We start from the raw sequence: 15,452 nt of genomic DNA, 5'->3' as shown, positions 1-15,452 counted from the left end.
ATTTATTTGAAGATAAAGAATTTACCAAACCAGAAATTGTCAAACCCGCCTCTACCCTCCAGCAGTTTCCTATCTGAAGCGTTGAAATTGGGGCTTGATTAAAATCTGTGTAAGCGAAAGCAATATTCTAACGTGTTGTGTTTCCAACTATCCCTTTCACTGATCCACGAAAAATTGTTTAACATCAACGCCAGTGAATTACGTAATTCCATTTCCGGCGGTTTATCACAGAATTTATTTACATGCTCCTTGTTCCCAAAGCTATTTGTAATATGTTTAAATCATGTTTGGTGAACAAGCCTTCTTGACATTCTTTTAAAACCGCTATATCAATATGGCAGAAGCTTGTGTGGTTGATGGATCAAAAGACAGTTCAAAACACAAAAAAATGGCCGACAAAGTCGAGTATAAAAACGAACGAGTTAAGTTTGAAGAAGCGGAACTGTCAACAACAAACCTCAGCGAAAGAAAGAAAACATTGAAAATAGTATGTGTTGGTGACTACTGCGGCGGTTGGAGTAAGGGAGTATATATTGAGGACTATACGTCGTCCGATGGAACGATTGTTGAAAATCCCAATAATTTCCCAGTTATTGGTGCGACTTTCGCGACGAAATGCGTTTGTGTTCAATCGGGCGAAGATATACGTGTCATTTTATGGAATACGGCTGAGAACGAGCGTTTTTTCCCTGTGAATAGGACAATTTACAGAAATGCCGATGGCGCTGTCGTGTTTTGGGGCGCCAAGGGATCAAACATGGATTCGGCGTTAAAATATCATCACGAAGTTACGCAAATCGAGCCGGATATTCCCATCGTTTTGCTGGTTGATAATGTTTATCAAATGCCAGTGAACTGGATTGGTGATGGCATGGCAACACAATCCCGCGAGGAAATGGACGCTTTCTGCGCGCGGCACGGCTTTTTTGCGTGGTTTGAAATGCAAGAACGTGCTGGCGGTGAGCAAAGTGTCTTTGCGCTAGCCATAAAGACACTTATCGATAGAATTATTTCGTTGAATCCAAAACGAGTTTAGGATAAAAGTTTTGGAAATATTTACCATGTAATTTATTTTGACTATTCAAAATAGTGATAGTTGAAAAGCAACAACCATGCCACCATGAGAAATTGTGGGCTCAGAGTTAAAATTTATTGAGGGGGGATACCTCTGACATGATTTTTAATATGTACAACTGGGGGCTCTAGGGACTAATATACCTCAAAGCAATAAAAAAACTGTAATGCATAGTCATAGGAAATATTGATAATGAAGCGGGTATTTACAATATCCATTAAGTTCCTTTGAAATTATTTTCAACAAATTATAACATGAATTTATGAATATGAGCCCCCCCCCAATTTTCAATCTTCCTACATCCATGTTTTAATGTACAATCTTTAATAAAAAAAAAACAACCCTAAATTTAATTCAAACTAAAACATAATGTGAAAAGAAGGCATGTACTAAAATCAAACATAAGTTATAAACCAAGACAAAGTAAACTTTTATATTTCTGATTTATTTCAAAACCATCATTCTGTCTGATGATGGTTTTGAAATAAACCGAGCTATTATAGTTTAAATTGTCTTTGTTTATAGCTTAAATTTGAGTTTATGAGATGTCCTCTGTTCGGAATATGTTTTATTTTGAATTTCATAAAATTGTCAACTGGTTGTAAATTTTTATGCACTACCCTACCCTCTTTTAGGGCTTGGCAACAACATATTCGATAAATATGTTGTTGAGTCCATTTGAAGGGGGGAGGGGTAGTCAGTAGACTAACAATATATCAAGCCGATGATGGGTAAAATATGTTTGCACTTACTGTTACAGTAGAACTGTATTGATTATCATTTATATGAAATACATTTGCCACAGGCTAAAATAAAATAGCAATGCATTAAAAAGTTTGCAAATGACTTTTTAAAAAGTATCTTAAAGATTATTAAAGCATGTTATTAAGATAATTAACACCATTCTCTACCCACACACCCCCTCATCCCCAGACCTCTTGTTTTACCACGTGTTTCTACAACGCGTTTCAATGTGCTTCACATCCGAAATTCTTATAATTGTATCATTTTGTGAGCGAATCTCTTTGAATTTGAGAAATTCGATAACAGGCTATATTTTTCGCTATGTTGTGTAGTTATCGCAGTGAAGTGTAATTGTCCGGAATTTAGTTCGGTAAAGTATATAATGCCATTTTGTACTTCGGTATTCAATGCCAATAAGAAAGACGAGTTACCGTTTTTTTTTCCTTTCTGAAGAAAGAGCTGGCTTGAACTGTCTCGAGGTTGAGAATTTCTTCCATTAAGAAGCAGTAATAGAATAGTTTCTGCTCTTTTCAAGTCACTTATCGCATTTGAAGCGGTAGAAAATGAAAAATACGGACGAATATTACGAAACGTTACGACCACGTTGTGTTAAAAGTTGTGATAACGGCGGGAAAATCAATCAATGGGAAATTTCATAGAAAATTTTCTCGTAAAATTTATTTTCCAGTTATTTTCATCAATTTTCATATCAAAATTGAAGAAGTGGAAGCAGCAAAAAAGAAAAACAATTATGGCGCCGAATTTAAAAAATAGTATTGCACGATTTAAAACTTTAAAAAATAGCGACAAAGACAGCTAAAATTCCTTGAACGTATTGTTATTTACAGCATTTTTTTGAATACCTTGAAGGATAAAGGTACGGCAGATGAAACTCGTGGAAAGCCTCATTCAAATTTCAAAAGCATTTACTACGATGATGGTTGATGAAATATTGCTACAAGCCACATTTTTCTGGTGAATTCCCGAACGGTGCGTTATATATATTTTATATACGATGAAACATACTCCAAAAAGCATCACCTTGCAAACTCAAGGTTCGAGTTATATTGGCATAAATAAGATTTTCAAAAACAGTTGTTCAAAAAGTCATTATCAAGCTAGTTAGCTAGCTAAGTGTTAGTAACAATGATGATTTTTAGCTTGATAAAGACTTTAAATGTTGCCTTTGAACATCTTATCACTTCTCAATTCAACACAAATCTTGACTTTAAAAAATGCTGCTTTTTGAAGTGCTTGTGTTTTATTTTATATTTAAATTATTGGTTGGTTATCGTTTTTCTTTTCTCTCCGTTTAAATATGCACATGTTACTAGGTTACTTCATCAGTATGTTATCACCTCATTGTGATGTAAATTCTGGTTTTGATATAGTTGAGAACGCTATAGAAGCTAAGTTGATGGTCAACACACTCACATATTTTGATATATTTTATTGATCGCTGTTTCACATACAGATGACCGTACTCGACAAAAGACTATTAATTACTGCCCATCCCTATTGAATATAATCTCTAAACACCCCTTAGTCACGTGATTTTACCCTGCTAATGACTAACTATATGATTACGTAATTCAAATCGTCCCAGTTCCCTGCAGTCTTATGAAATTGTGCAGCGTTGTGAAATTATTTCATAAGTCAATAAGTAAAGGCTTGTTTGATATATGGTTTTATACTGTTGGTTTTGCGCCCTGGAATTTTAAAAATGCCATTAAACAAAAGGTTTCATGACAAGATTCTCTTGCATGTTTGTGCAAATAACGTAAATCTTTACATGGTACCCTACATAATTTGTGTGCGTTTCCTAGCCGGGTAATATTCGACGGGTTTTGGAATTCCAGCGCTGAAAAAATTCTCGTATTGCTTGGTTCCTGCAGATATATATTAGCGTCAGCATTGAGCGCCGAAATATCCACCCATTAGATAAAAAAGGATTAAGACTCGTGTACCCAGCTTTGTGTACACATATGCTCTACACTGTTTTCAAAATTCACTATGACAAGCAAAGCATAGCTATTAATAGAAAAATTGTTTCTGTGTTAGCTACAAGATCAATATTTATGGTTACCTGTAAAAGCAATGTAGAGGACAATTGAATCATCAAAATTGTTCAAACAGATTGAATGTGGCAAAAAAACAAATTTTTTGCGAATTGAATTACATGTTGACAAGCATTTGAGAAATGTTACGAACTATCAATAGTCTTTTTTGTTAAATCCATGCTTAAATTTATGTAATTTAAGCATAAACTTAACAAAATATCATTTATAGTAATGACTGTAATGTAGTTCTAAGGCTTCTCTAGTTTCAAGTGTAGAAATAAGCAGTGAAGTTTGCGTAAGATTGGGAACATCCATTAGTTTTTACATTTACACTTTGTAGTTTCTATTGTTCTTTTGCTCAAATGTTTGCTTAAACGTTTAAGCCCAATAATCGCAATACCTTCAAACTGTTTTGAATTGTAATTCAAATTGCCTTCCTCTCTAAAGATTAAAAGCGCTTTTCTTAAACGTACATGAAAAGAACATAGTTACGTATGTGAGTAAACATTGCTATTTTTTAATTAAAATAGAATCTAATTTAATCCGTCGTAGAATGTAGCTATTTACAAAAACTTGTTGTGAAACCGAAGGAAAAAAGCGTCGTGCAATATTCAACTTCGCCATAAAAAGCCGTTCGGCAAAACTTTGCTTGATCAACGCCAATTGCGTTACGTTTTACTGGAAAAAAATAATTTCAAGTTTTTCTCTTCTCCTAATTGACGTCAGCACGCCCATCAAACCGAAGTAATCGGCCAAATCATCATAAAAATAGCTAACATTTAGCCTCAGGAAATTGACAAGTTGAACACTGGTAGATTTGTATCGTCAAATACGCTCTCACGCTTATGAATGTGCAATATTGAAACAGAATGCGTTCAGAATAGAAAAACCATTTGAACGGTTCTTATTAGCTGCTAATTACTGTTAGTTTTACGACAATTGTTCATTCACGTGACTGATAATTACGATCAGAATGGACCGTCGAAAATTTCACCCCGTTCTCAGAAGATTCGCAAGTGAGCATCGAAACGCTTTTATCGCGAGAAATAAGTGCGAGCAATTAAAGTTAAGTAGTCAGTGTGAACGGCTTGATCATCTACTGCAACACCAGGCTCACGAATTGGCCAATAGGAAGAAAGATGTGCTTTGCCTTCAACGCTCATTATTTTGTCCAACGTCTCAGGAGGAAAAAGTTCCCAAAAATCACGCACACGACCCGATATGGCAAACCGATGATCATGATGAACGTAGACGGCTGAGATCTTCATGCTTTTCTGCTTCAAAAACCTCTAGCAATGTGTTGAGCAATACATACAGCCAATCAAGTTCGAGTATGGAGATGCTCCATCCCATGAACGTCAAAAGGCCCTCTCGTTGTGCTCTTTCAAGCGATTTTGATATCGCAAAACAGAAAAATCGCACACTGGGCTGTTCTAAGAAGAGGGGACTCGATTCGATCACATTCAAAACAGAAGATTTATATTTAAGGAGGAGTTCAGTTCCAAAATACCTCCCACCAATTCTCGCGTCTCGGTCGAGGAGAAGGAGTTTGAATGTCATGAATGATGAAAAAAAAGATCCTTCGGAGGAGTGCTACCATCCGCCGGATGGTGAAACATGCTCCTGGAAAGACCTTGAAGATTGCAGGTATCTTCGTGGCGGACTAGATCGAGCATGATCTGCTTCATTGCTGTATGAAAGAAATCTAGCACACATTCTTTGTGTTTGGGACAAAGCTCGATAACTTAAATCTGACTATTTTTGATTGAAACTTTATCACTGCGATGGTCAAAACTTAGTTTGATTTGTAATAGGATGTTGAAACATTGGCTTGTCAGCGATACTTGTGTAGGAATTGTAGTTCTTAGTATATAGACGATCGTGTTCACTGATAAGCTAAGCCTAGTTTTGTGTGGGAAGTCATATAGAAGTGTTTATGGCCACTGTTTGATTACTAAGCGAAAATAAATATGTGAAAATGTCCCTTTTATTTAAAGACTTTATAGAAATTGACATGCTTTTATGTTAGCTTTAGCTCTTTACTACGACATTTTGACGACTCTACAGCATGGTTTATTCGATCCAATAATCGTGTACTCTATCAACCTGACATCTTCACTATTTATACTATTACTGGTACTCATGAGTACATTTTTGCATCTACGTTGCGTAGCAACCTAGACGCATTGCAGTTACTCGTAAAAATGTGTATGTGCGTTTTGGAAAAAGTGACGTCAGTCGGCTTTTACCGGCTAAGCATCGGAAAGATTTCTCATTGACTTTCGATCAATGTAATGTTAAACGTTCGCCATTTTAGTGCATTCGATCCACAATCCAAATGCCACATGTTGATGATTCCGTTTGAGTTTAATAAAAACATTCGTCTATGGGTAAGATAAACACAGGCGTTAGTTTTCATCGATATCCTATTGAACCTCATTCAATATTTCTGCGACATTTAGTAATAGTTTGAAAAGTTCCACATCACGTAGACGCATGTACGCAATTGCATACCTCTTATTCTAATTTATCTTTCTTATCTTTCTAAGTTGCCTACCTAAATTTTTCCGCTTCGTCATATGATTGTGAAGCTTTGCTTAATTCCCCGTCAGCCTTGAATGAGCTGCTCGGATTGTTACATTTGTTGGGAAAATTTGTCGCATTAAAATGCACCTATTTAAAGTTTTATTGCATGCTTGTATTATCAAGCTTCATTAGTCAACGCTGGAGGAAAAAATTGCAATGAGTTGACTTGAGAAGTTAGAATCAAGAAATTGCGAAAGTTTCTTAGTCCGAGTGCCTTGAGTCAAACAAAACTATTTTTCATTACAACATTCCTATGTGGAAGCACGCTGTTCATTGTTAGATCTAGAGATAAAAATCACGTCTAATTATCTTTTTAATATATTTGAGATTATTCACCACATACTTTAGACAGCATGTACCCTACCTGTCAATAGCCTCCAACCCTTCCCCTCAAGAGCTACGTAATGCTAACTTGCCGGCTGTTTTAGGAAAGTACGTACATATCTTAACCATTATATGTTCGAGGCTTTGGATTTAACTTATTTGAACAATGGTTTGCTTGTGTCCTGCAATTGCTGGCTTTCACATATTTCGTAAAAATTGCTTATGAACAATTGTTCATAGTTGATTGTGTTGTTTATGAAGAAGACACTAATGTTCTATAATTTAAAAGTTAAACGAGACTTACCTTAAGTCGAAGTTTGCTTGGAATTCTTTCTTGTCATCAATCAGGAACGAAGGAGTTACATGAGAAGCACGCGCGCCCTTCGATAGCCATAATTCAAATCCCATTATGCGCTCACAGGAACGAAGGAGAAGCGGGCAAGGTAAAAGATACTGCCGGGTAGGCATGTTACTCCTTCGTTCCTGACTGACGACAAGAAAGAATTCCAATCAAGCTTCGACTTGAGATAAGTCTCGTTTAATTTATAGGTTCTTTCCTGTCATCAGGCTACGTCACTACGGATTAACATGAGATTTCAAAGATGTGAGCGCATCTTAAAGAGATCTACAGACAAAACTAAAAATCTTGAGTTGAACAACCCAGATATATTCACTATTAACGAATGCAGTGTCATTGAGAAATAACAATATTATTCTACATTAAGGTCCAGCGCGAAAGTTTAACTAAGTATAATTAGTTATTGTCAAAATGAGTCAACAGAGCTTGGCAAAAGTTTGAATCGATAGGTTTATTATAATGTCGTGCTAATATGATGTCGACTGTGTCTTGGTGGAGTCCGATATCATATACAGAAATATGTTTGAGATGCTATGATTTATCGTAAAAGAAGAGTGCGAAAATAAGTAAACGCCTATGTGTGCTCTTGCGCAAGTTAGCCACTTCATAAAGATTGCTCTGTCTTTGGTTTTTATAATGTCCCAATAATAATAATAATGTCATGCTTGCGTCTTAGTCATGAAATCGCCGTCGAAACACAGAGAAAATGTAAAATACCCTTCATGACGCGCGTGTTTGAAATACTCCACAGTTTGTTGAACACAGTTCATCAACGAAGCTACATGGCGCCAAGCGTCTCATCACGAACTTCGGCGGCGGTCTCATGATAATATGCTTTGAACACCAACGCAAACACTAATCTTTTGTCAATTTTAGCTATGGACACTGCCCTCGAGTTATAAATTAGGAGCACACACAATCAAACACTCATTTTAGAGGGCTCCCTTTCAAAGACCAGACATGGCGGAGCATTTTTCACATTCGTTATCTCTGCGAGCCGTTTTTTTGCTACTTATCGTCGAATTTGTTTCATGTGATATTTATATGCACAATCCGAGAGGATCCAATGACCGGTTGGACTCAACTGGCGTAAATAGACAAAATGCAAACCGTCTCTTTGACTCGCAGGTCAGTAAGAATTTGGATATCTTGTAGAGGGAGAAAAGAACTTCGATTGGCCTTTTGCCATTTTGTTTCTCTGTGTAACCTTTTTATGTAATTATAACATTTTTTTGCTTAAAGTCAGCGAATCGCCTTATTGTCTTCATTTTGCTGGAGAAATGGCTTTGTCAGTCGGAGAGCGTAATTTTTATGTTGCACTCATGCAGTGAGTGGCTTTTAGAATACGGGCGAAGAAATGACTTTGTCAGTGATTAGACGGAGAGCGTAATTTTTATGTTGCACTCATGCAGTGAGGGGCTTTTAGAATACGGGCGTAAGAGTTGGTGCTTGTCAAGTCCTAAGTCCTAAAGGGGAGAATTGGTTCGCTCTTGACCCTTTGTAGTTCATATTTTGTTTATTGAATGGAATTTATGCTGCAAGTCGTATATGGTTTATGAAGTGTTGAAATTGATTTGTGAAGTAATGAAAATCAGTTATATAATTCTAAGAATTAGTACATTTAGAAAATTCCCGGAGGAGTCTTTTACTTTCTGTTTTCAACATTTTCGAGAACAATTCCATTCAGCACAAGATTGTAAATCAGTTTTCAGATCATGTATGCATAAACATACTCGAGTCTATACAAAATCGTATAGCCCCACCCCAATAATTTTGTTGATGAATTCGTGCAAAAGCTTGAATGACACATTCAATTTCGATGACATACGTTTTCCCACCGTTAACATGTCTACAATTATGACTAAAACCTGCTGATCTTGTTTTAACAGAACTATAACTTGACTAAAACCTGCTGATCTTGTTTTCACAGAATTATGACTTGATTAAAGCTTTCTGATCTTGTTTTCACAAAACTATAACTTGACTAAAACCTGCTGATCTTGTTTTCACAGAATTATGACTTGACTAAAGCCTTCTGATCTTGTTTTCACTGAACTATAACTTGACTAAAACCTGCTGATCTTGTTTTCACAGAATTATAACTTGACTAAAGCTTTCTGATCTTGTTTTCACAGAATTATAACTTGACTAAAATCTGCTGATCTTGTTTGCATAGAACAATGCGAAAGGTGGTTACAATGTCGGTGAGCTGCCCGATGGTGGCACTAGAGGTCGACAAGATCTTCAGTATGCCATGGTATGTTTTGTGTGCTATACCATAGGAACAAAGTTTGGATTAGCTTCGGTTGGAAATTTTTGGGCGGGACTTAAACTGCCGATTAATCAATTGAATTGATTTATATTGAGTATATACGTATTTTGACTAGAGGAAGGGGGTAGTTTTAACCAGGGGCGAGACTTTAAGACAGAGATTTTGGTCTGTAATGATTACGAAGAAAAAGTTGGTTTTATTTCATATTAAAAGGGACAGTTATGTACTTATGTGGTCACTCGCTTTCTTTTCTTCAGAAATATTTTCAAAGTGGCCGTAACTACTTGTCATCTTGGGGCAAAGCGGGAAAATCGCGATTGATCATTGAATGGACCAATCAGCACGGCTGCGGTCACAGGGATCTAAATTGTAACATCGTACTGCAATACATGTGTCAGAAAAACACCTTGGACAGTTTGGACGATAGAAAAAACAAAGATTACGATGTGATACGGAACGGTAGGTGTATCTGTTTGTGCCTAAAACAGCAGGCTTGCAAAAATGATTTGTACCAAGCGTTTTGTTATTTTTTCATTTACTGCAGGAAAAGTAGAAACTACTATTAAGTATACGAACATCCGATCTTATTCCTCAAAAGCTGCTAAAGATAATATAAAAAGAAGAAATGCAAATCTTAAATATGGAATGCACGAACCGTGGGAAGCTTATGATAAATGCCGAAAGCGAGAAAGAAACAAAGGTTGGCTCTTTTTACCCAATTCTTCTTGAAGTGTATTTTCACTTTGTGATGTGTGTCACTTGGTGGGTTATGTAAACATTTTTGTCATTTATTATTCTTTGACATCTAATGTACGCAACCCTTCCTTGTGATTTTAAAAAAGCGTTTTAAAAAACCATCACCTGTTCAAGGTTTGTTCACTGCTGATCAGAACGTGCAAGATAATGCAGGTAGTACGAAAACCAGACAGAATCCGAACGGCAACCGATATGGGTACGAATGTCCCGAAGAACGAGACTATTTCCCCTATTGGCATCCCACTGATTGGAAAGACGCTGCTGTATTCGTCAACAGTAGAAGAGAATGTTCGTATTACAGATATAACAGCTTTAACAGAAGACCTAAAGGTATGAGCAATGCTGCTAGCATACTTTATCCATTTAAAAGTTGGAACCAGTGTCCTAGAATCCAGTCTTTTAGACACCTGAGTCGGCCAAAATTATACATCAGAGCACATTTACGGTTCTGCGTCGATATAGAGTTGCAGAGGCGATAGACTTGTTTTTAAAAATTTGTGATAGAAATGGTTTTTTAAACTTTTTAAGTCAAGAGGGCTTAATCCGTATACCAGGAGGACGTGTACAGTATATGAGTCAATCAAATAGTCGTTTCATATGACAGTTAGATTACATGGGTGTGATTTGTGGTATTTGGTGCTTGGTTCTTCGACCCGTTTCAAAACGTCGCTTTTTACATGCGCCGAATACATTTAAAACAAAAGATGATGAGATAAAATTCGTTATTATCTTTTGTCTTAAACGCATTCGGCTCATGTAAAATGCAAGTCTTTCAACAATATTGAAAAGTGATGAGTCACAATCCACTCACCCCACCCCCACCCTATGTCCTTTGAAAGAGGCCTTAGTCTTTCAACATTATTGGAAAGTGATGAGTCACAATCCACTCACCCCACCCCCACCCCATGTCCTTTGAAACAGGCCTTAGTCTTTCAACATTATTGGAAAGTGATGAGCCCCAATCCACTCACCCCACCCCCACCCCATGTCCCTCTCCGTTGTGCCTGTAACTGAATCAAAGTGAGAATCATGACTTCACATAAAGTAAACCATTCAACGAGAAATTTTTATTTTACATCAATCCTGTATGTCACTGACAATGGGACCTCGGCTATTTGATATCAAATACATTTAAGCTTCATGCATCCACTGTCTTGGTATCTCCACCGATTCTCCACATAATGTACGCAAAAGCTGTTAGTTGATGTCCTATTATACTTTTTATCTTACCAGGCGAATGCTTAGACATCTATCCGAATGGCGGTCTAAAGCATTATTCAAAGCATAACAACAAAAAAGCATGCGAAAAAGCGAATAGCATTTGGGTGAAATTTTATAGCTACATTGACATCATAGACAAATACAAAAATCAATATGAATGCAGTAGAGCGTCGACCAGGAGCGTGCCGCTCGTCTGGGGAATTCCCTACGACTCGCATCGCATCGATAAACTCCAATATAATCCGAGTACTAAAAAAGTAACGGGACAGAAGTGTTTGGTTCAACCTCCCAGAATGAATTGTTTCGTCTCCCCTCTCTCGCGGCCCAATCATCTTGGCAACGTTAGACGCGCTACGCCCATGAGATACACGTGGACTATTCCGTACTTTCCTTCAAACGAAGAGAAACGTTGTGCGTTCAGGATACGTTATAACATTTCCACCGGTGATTATGACGGTGACAGAACATTTAGTGATAAAAACGGTGCCAAGTGAGTATGCGCATGCGTTGACCATGTCGTTTTCATGACGTTCTTTCTGCACGTGCGTCGGATAATTCCTCAAAACTTATCATTTATCACTGAAGGTCACCCGTGAAGAACGATCCTGCTGTCAAATTCGATACGACTTTGCCCGGAGTGAATTTCAATCTTCAACTGGCCGTAAATACGGCTCAATTCGGAAGGACATTTCAAGATCGAAGCCATGTCATGATATTGATGCCAAGAAAGGCGGCAAAAATTCCCGACAGATCGGCCATATACAATTTGAACGTTCGCGGAAAGCGAGGAAATATAGTACAGGCGTATCCAGCTGTTGAGTATGATTTCATTCCCAAAATCTCGGTGATTACGGAAAACGATATTTTGCATATACAATGGACAGGTATAGACTCTTGTTTTAACTTTTATGCTAGGATGTAGAAAAGTCATTCTGGCTGGGGTGGAGGGTATTCATACATCCATAATGTACCGCAGGCGTTTTATTAGAAACCAGATACTTTCAAGAATCAATATCACCACCTCTATATTGTATCGTGCGCAAAAGTTTTTAGTTCTTATAGAAAATTTTTAAAGTAGTTTTCTCCCCACGCCCGTCACCAACTTCCTTAGAGTATCTGTTACTTAAAAATAAAATTAACACCCTCCATATATGAATAATCGCCGCGCCCCCTCCCTCCCGTATTATCGATGTCCCACGTCCATGATTTTAAGATCTATTTCAAGATTTGTTTATCTTCCTGTTTTTCTTTCAAATTCATCCAAAATTAAAAAAAACTGTCCCAGTTTATCAGAGAATTGCGATTCGAGCATTGCAGTTATAGCTACATTCATTGTATCCTCAAACCGACTTTGTGCTCATTGTTTTTTTTTAAAGGTTCAAGTAAAAATCCACCGAACAATGCAGGTGAAGGCGAGGCAGGTATGTGATCAACGAGCTAAACAAAACGATAGAGATTTCTCGTATGTTAGATCTATGCTTTGCGTAAAGTGAATGGTGCTTTTCATACCCAATCTCTCATGATCTGTAGCTCTTTTCAACACATTAAAACAGACAATGGAGCTAAAAGAATTGAAAAACACAGAGGCTGGTTGCACGAAGCCTGGATCAGGTTACCCATGGTATCGCAATTTTTTTAACTTACATAAAACCTTTTAAAAAGCAAAAATATAAGATTCGAACTGAAAAATCACTGAAATGAAATATTGTTTCGAAGATTACGAAATTTCTTTGTCGTAAGAAAAATATAAACACCTTTTTTACAAGTTTGAAAATTTCGCTATCGAATGGATAACGCTATCCAGGCTTCGTGCAACCGGCGCAAGTACTGCATGTAGCGTTGTTGAAAGGGTCATTAACAACTTTCTCTGAAACAAACACACGTGCGTATTATACCCGGGGCAGGCATGAGATAGCAAAACCCTTCGTAAAGAATCAATGCTCTCTTAAAAAATCCCTTAATAGTTGAATATCCACATTTTTAACAAACACATATTGTCACTGTATATTTGATGCACGTAATTTTCAACAGCACGCTTCTCCCTATCTACACACACTTTTACATTACCTAATCCTTTGATCCCTATGAGCTTCCACATATTTCATTATCGTTGATTTCCATCTGTCTGCGACAGTCAAATCATACAACCATCAAAACCACGCGGATGTGTGTATTTAGGCACGGATAAAAATAATTTGGTCGAAATAGAAGGCCCTTCCAAGAATGTGAAAATCAAAAACGATGGCACGATGATTTCCAAGGCGACCTTAGTCTGGTCACCTGATAAAAATTTGAAAACCCTAGAAGATGTTAAGGTGGCTCTCGCTTCTTCTGGGTTCGATTTCTCTCGTGGAAAAGAAAAAAGGATCGGTAGGTAACGACTGCGGGAAAGCTTTAGTGATGATTATGACAATATCTTGTCAATCTAGAGGCTAGTTAAAGTCAAGCTGTCCTAAATACGCATGGGCCATAAGGTTGAGCTGGGAATTATAGAAAAAAATGAGCGGAAAATAGTACATTGTATTTAATTGAGCAGTTGCTCGCAAAGCACACAAGTTACACCTATACAGAAAACCATTTTGGTTTTTTGGTTTTTCTCCACTGTTTCATATTGTTCATGCGGAGGGAAAGCTTTCACATTTAACGCATGACGTCATTGTGCTAATGTTTACATACGTTTGACGGATGTTAAATAAAGCAACACGAATATGTCACACATGGCGAATTGATTTTTGAAAACGTTTTAAGCTTTCCATACACTTGTGCCGATTATTTTCAATGATATTTTTCATGAGGTTTTGCAATAAACAAGGTTCAATCGCCGAAGAACGGCGTGAGGAGCTGGGCACGAGACCACCTACAATTAGCACGCAGTATTAGTTAATAGGATACAGAAAGGAGTATATCACTAGACAAGTACGTTTGCAGAAGAAACAGCTTCAATGTTTTTTCGTATTTCCATCAAAAAATTGGTGTGATCAGGTGCAGATCTTTATTGATCAGGCTCTTAAGGAGGCGGTTTTAGAATGAACATGAACACCAAGGCAGTCAGCCAGGCTTTTAACCAAGTCTGCACCTAACCATCCACTCACGTAAGTATGACGTCATAATGTGACGTCGGTTATTAAGGCTAAAACTGAACTCTAAGTTACAAGACCTGGCTCAACCGAGTCTGTATCTATTAATCCACTGACGTAAGTATGCCATCATAAAGTGACGTCGGATATTAATTTTTCTTACGATAGGTCAAATTCCTGGTGTACGTCCTGCGTTTCAAAATCAACTCAATAATTCACCAGCATCCTTCTCTGTTGCACTGTCGTTTAGTCCGGGAATATACCATTTCATGTGTACCCGGAATAACAATTTCACTAATCGCAACCAAAAAGCATCGTTGATAGTCTTTCGTGGATGCAGGTGTCGTTCCCACAGGTATTATAGACGACGAAACGGCAAGTGATGACGAAATTGCTTCGAATTCTTAAAAACTCTGATGTCACTCGCGTCATACAGGCAATCAATTGATAAATATTATTTTCGTGTAAACTGTGAAACTTTCATTAGTGTATTTATGTATTATGGATAATATAGCTGCTCCATCCATTTTGCTGTTTGTCTCTTAAAAAATATGTAATATCTCTGTTGATAGAAATAAAACGAGATACGAATACTTTTGTGAAACCTCTTAAATCTTATGCGATATTTTTATAACTCGAGCTCGTTCAACATTGAAAAATACGGGGTACTTTTGCCTCAATTGCCGGTATGCAAACAACTAAAACAAATAAATTTGCCGTCCAATTCAGTATTCTGTGGAGCCGAACGAGATCACTTTGCCGAATATTTGCAACTGTAAAAGGGTAAATTCAACGATTCCTTGTTTCGCCAGTAAGGAACTTTCCTATGAGGTTACAAGGCAATGCAGGTTAGGAACTTTCCCATGAGACTACAAGGCAATGCAGGTTAGGAACTTTCCCATGAGGCTACAAGGCAATGCAGGTTAGGAACTTTCCCATGAGGCTACTAAGCAATGCAGGTTAGGAACTTTCCCATGAG

General features: G+C 37.3%; 2 protein-coding genes across 2 annotated transcripts; both read left to right on the top strand.

Moving 5' to 3' along the window:
• Window positions 1-63: 63 nt before the first annotated feature.
• Window positions 64-1,909, top strand: LOC124444416 (ras-related protein Rab-32A-like). Its single transcript, XM_046995039.1, has one exon. The coding sequence runs from the start codon at window positions 335-337 to the stop codon at window positions 1,034-1,036; it is 702 nt and encodes a 233-aa protein (XP_046850995.1). The 5' UTR covers window positions 64-334; the 3' UTR covers window positions 1,037-1,909.
• A 6,159-nt stretch (window positions 1,910-8,068) lies between these two features.
• On the top strand, window positions 8,069-15,066 carry LOC124443561 (protein DD3-3-like). The gene is made up of 10 exons (XM_046994028.1): window positions 8,069-8,275; window positions 9,324-9,404; window positions 9,677-9,878; window positions 9,964-10,119; window positions 10,290-10,505; window positions 11,409-11,886; window positions 11,982-12,280; window positions 12,773-12,817; window positions 13,575-13,766; window positions 14,642-15,066. Exons 1-10 carry the CDS (start codon window positions 8,108-8,110, stop codon window positions 14,854-14,856), a joined length of 2,052 nt encoding a protein of 683 aa, XP_046849984.1. The 5' UTR covers window positions 8,069-8,107; the 3' UTR covers window positions 14,857-15,066.
• Window positions 15,067-15,452: the final 386 nt, after the last annotated feature.

The sequence above is a fragment of the Xenia sp. Carnegie-2017 genome, unplaced genomic scaffold (assembly GCF_021976095.1).
Source record: "Xenia sp. Carnegie-2017 unplaced genomic scaffold, XeniaSp_v1 HiC_scaffold_21, whole genome shotgun sequence".
Taxonomy (NCBI): domain Eukaryota; kingdom Metazoa; phylum Cnidaria; class Anthozoa; order Malacalcyonacea; family Xeniidae; genus Xenia; species Xenia sp. Carnegie-2017.
The sequence above is the reverse complement of the archived record's forward strand: the minus strand, read 5'-3'. Positions and strand labels throughout refer to the sequence as shown.

Bases quoted from the DNA above. Each gene is read 5' to 3' on its own strand.
- LOC124444416 (XM_046995039.1), top strand. From the start codon at position 335: ATGGCAGAAGCTTGTGTGGTTGATGGATCAAAAGACAGTTCAAAACAC.
- LOC124443561 (XM_046994028.1), top strand. From the start codon at position 8,108: ATGGCGGAGCATTTTTCACATTCGTTATCTCTGCGAGCCGTTTTTTTG. The intron at 10,506-11,408 runs GTATGAGCAATG...TTATCTTACCAG, and splicing joins CTTTAACAGAAGACCTAAAG to GCGAATGCTTAGACATCTAT. The intron at 13,767-14,641 runs GTAGGTAACGAC...TTCTTACGATAG, and splicing joins TGGAAAAGAAAAAAGGATCG to GTCAAATTCCTGGTGTACGT.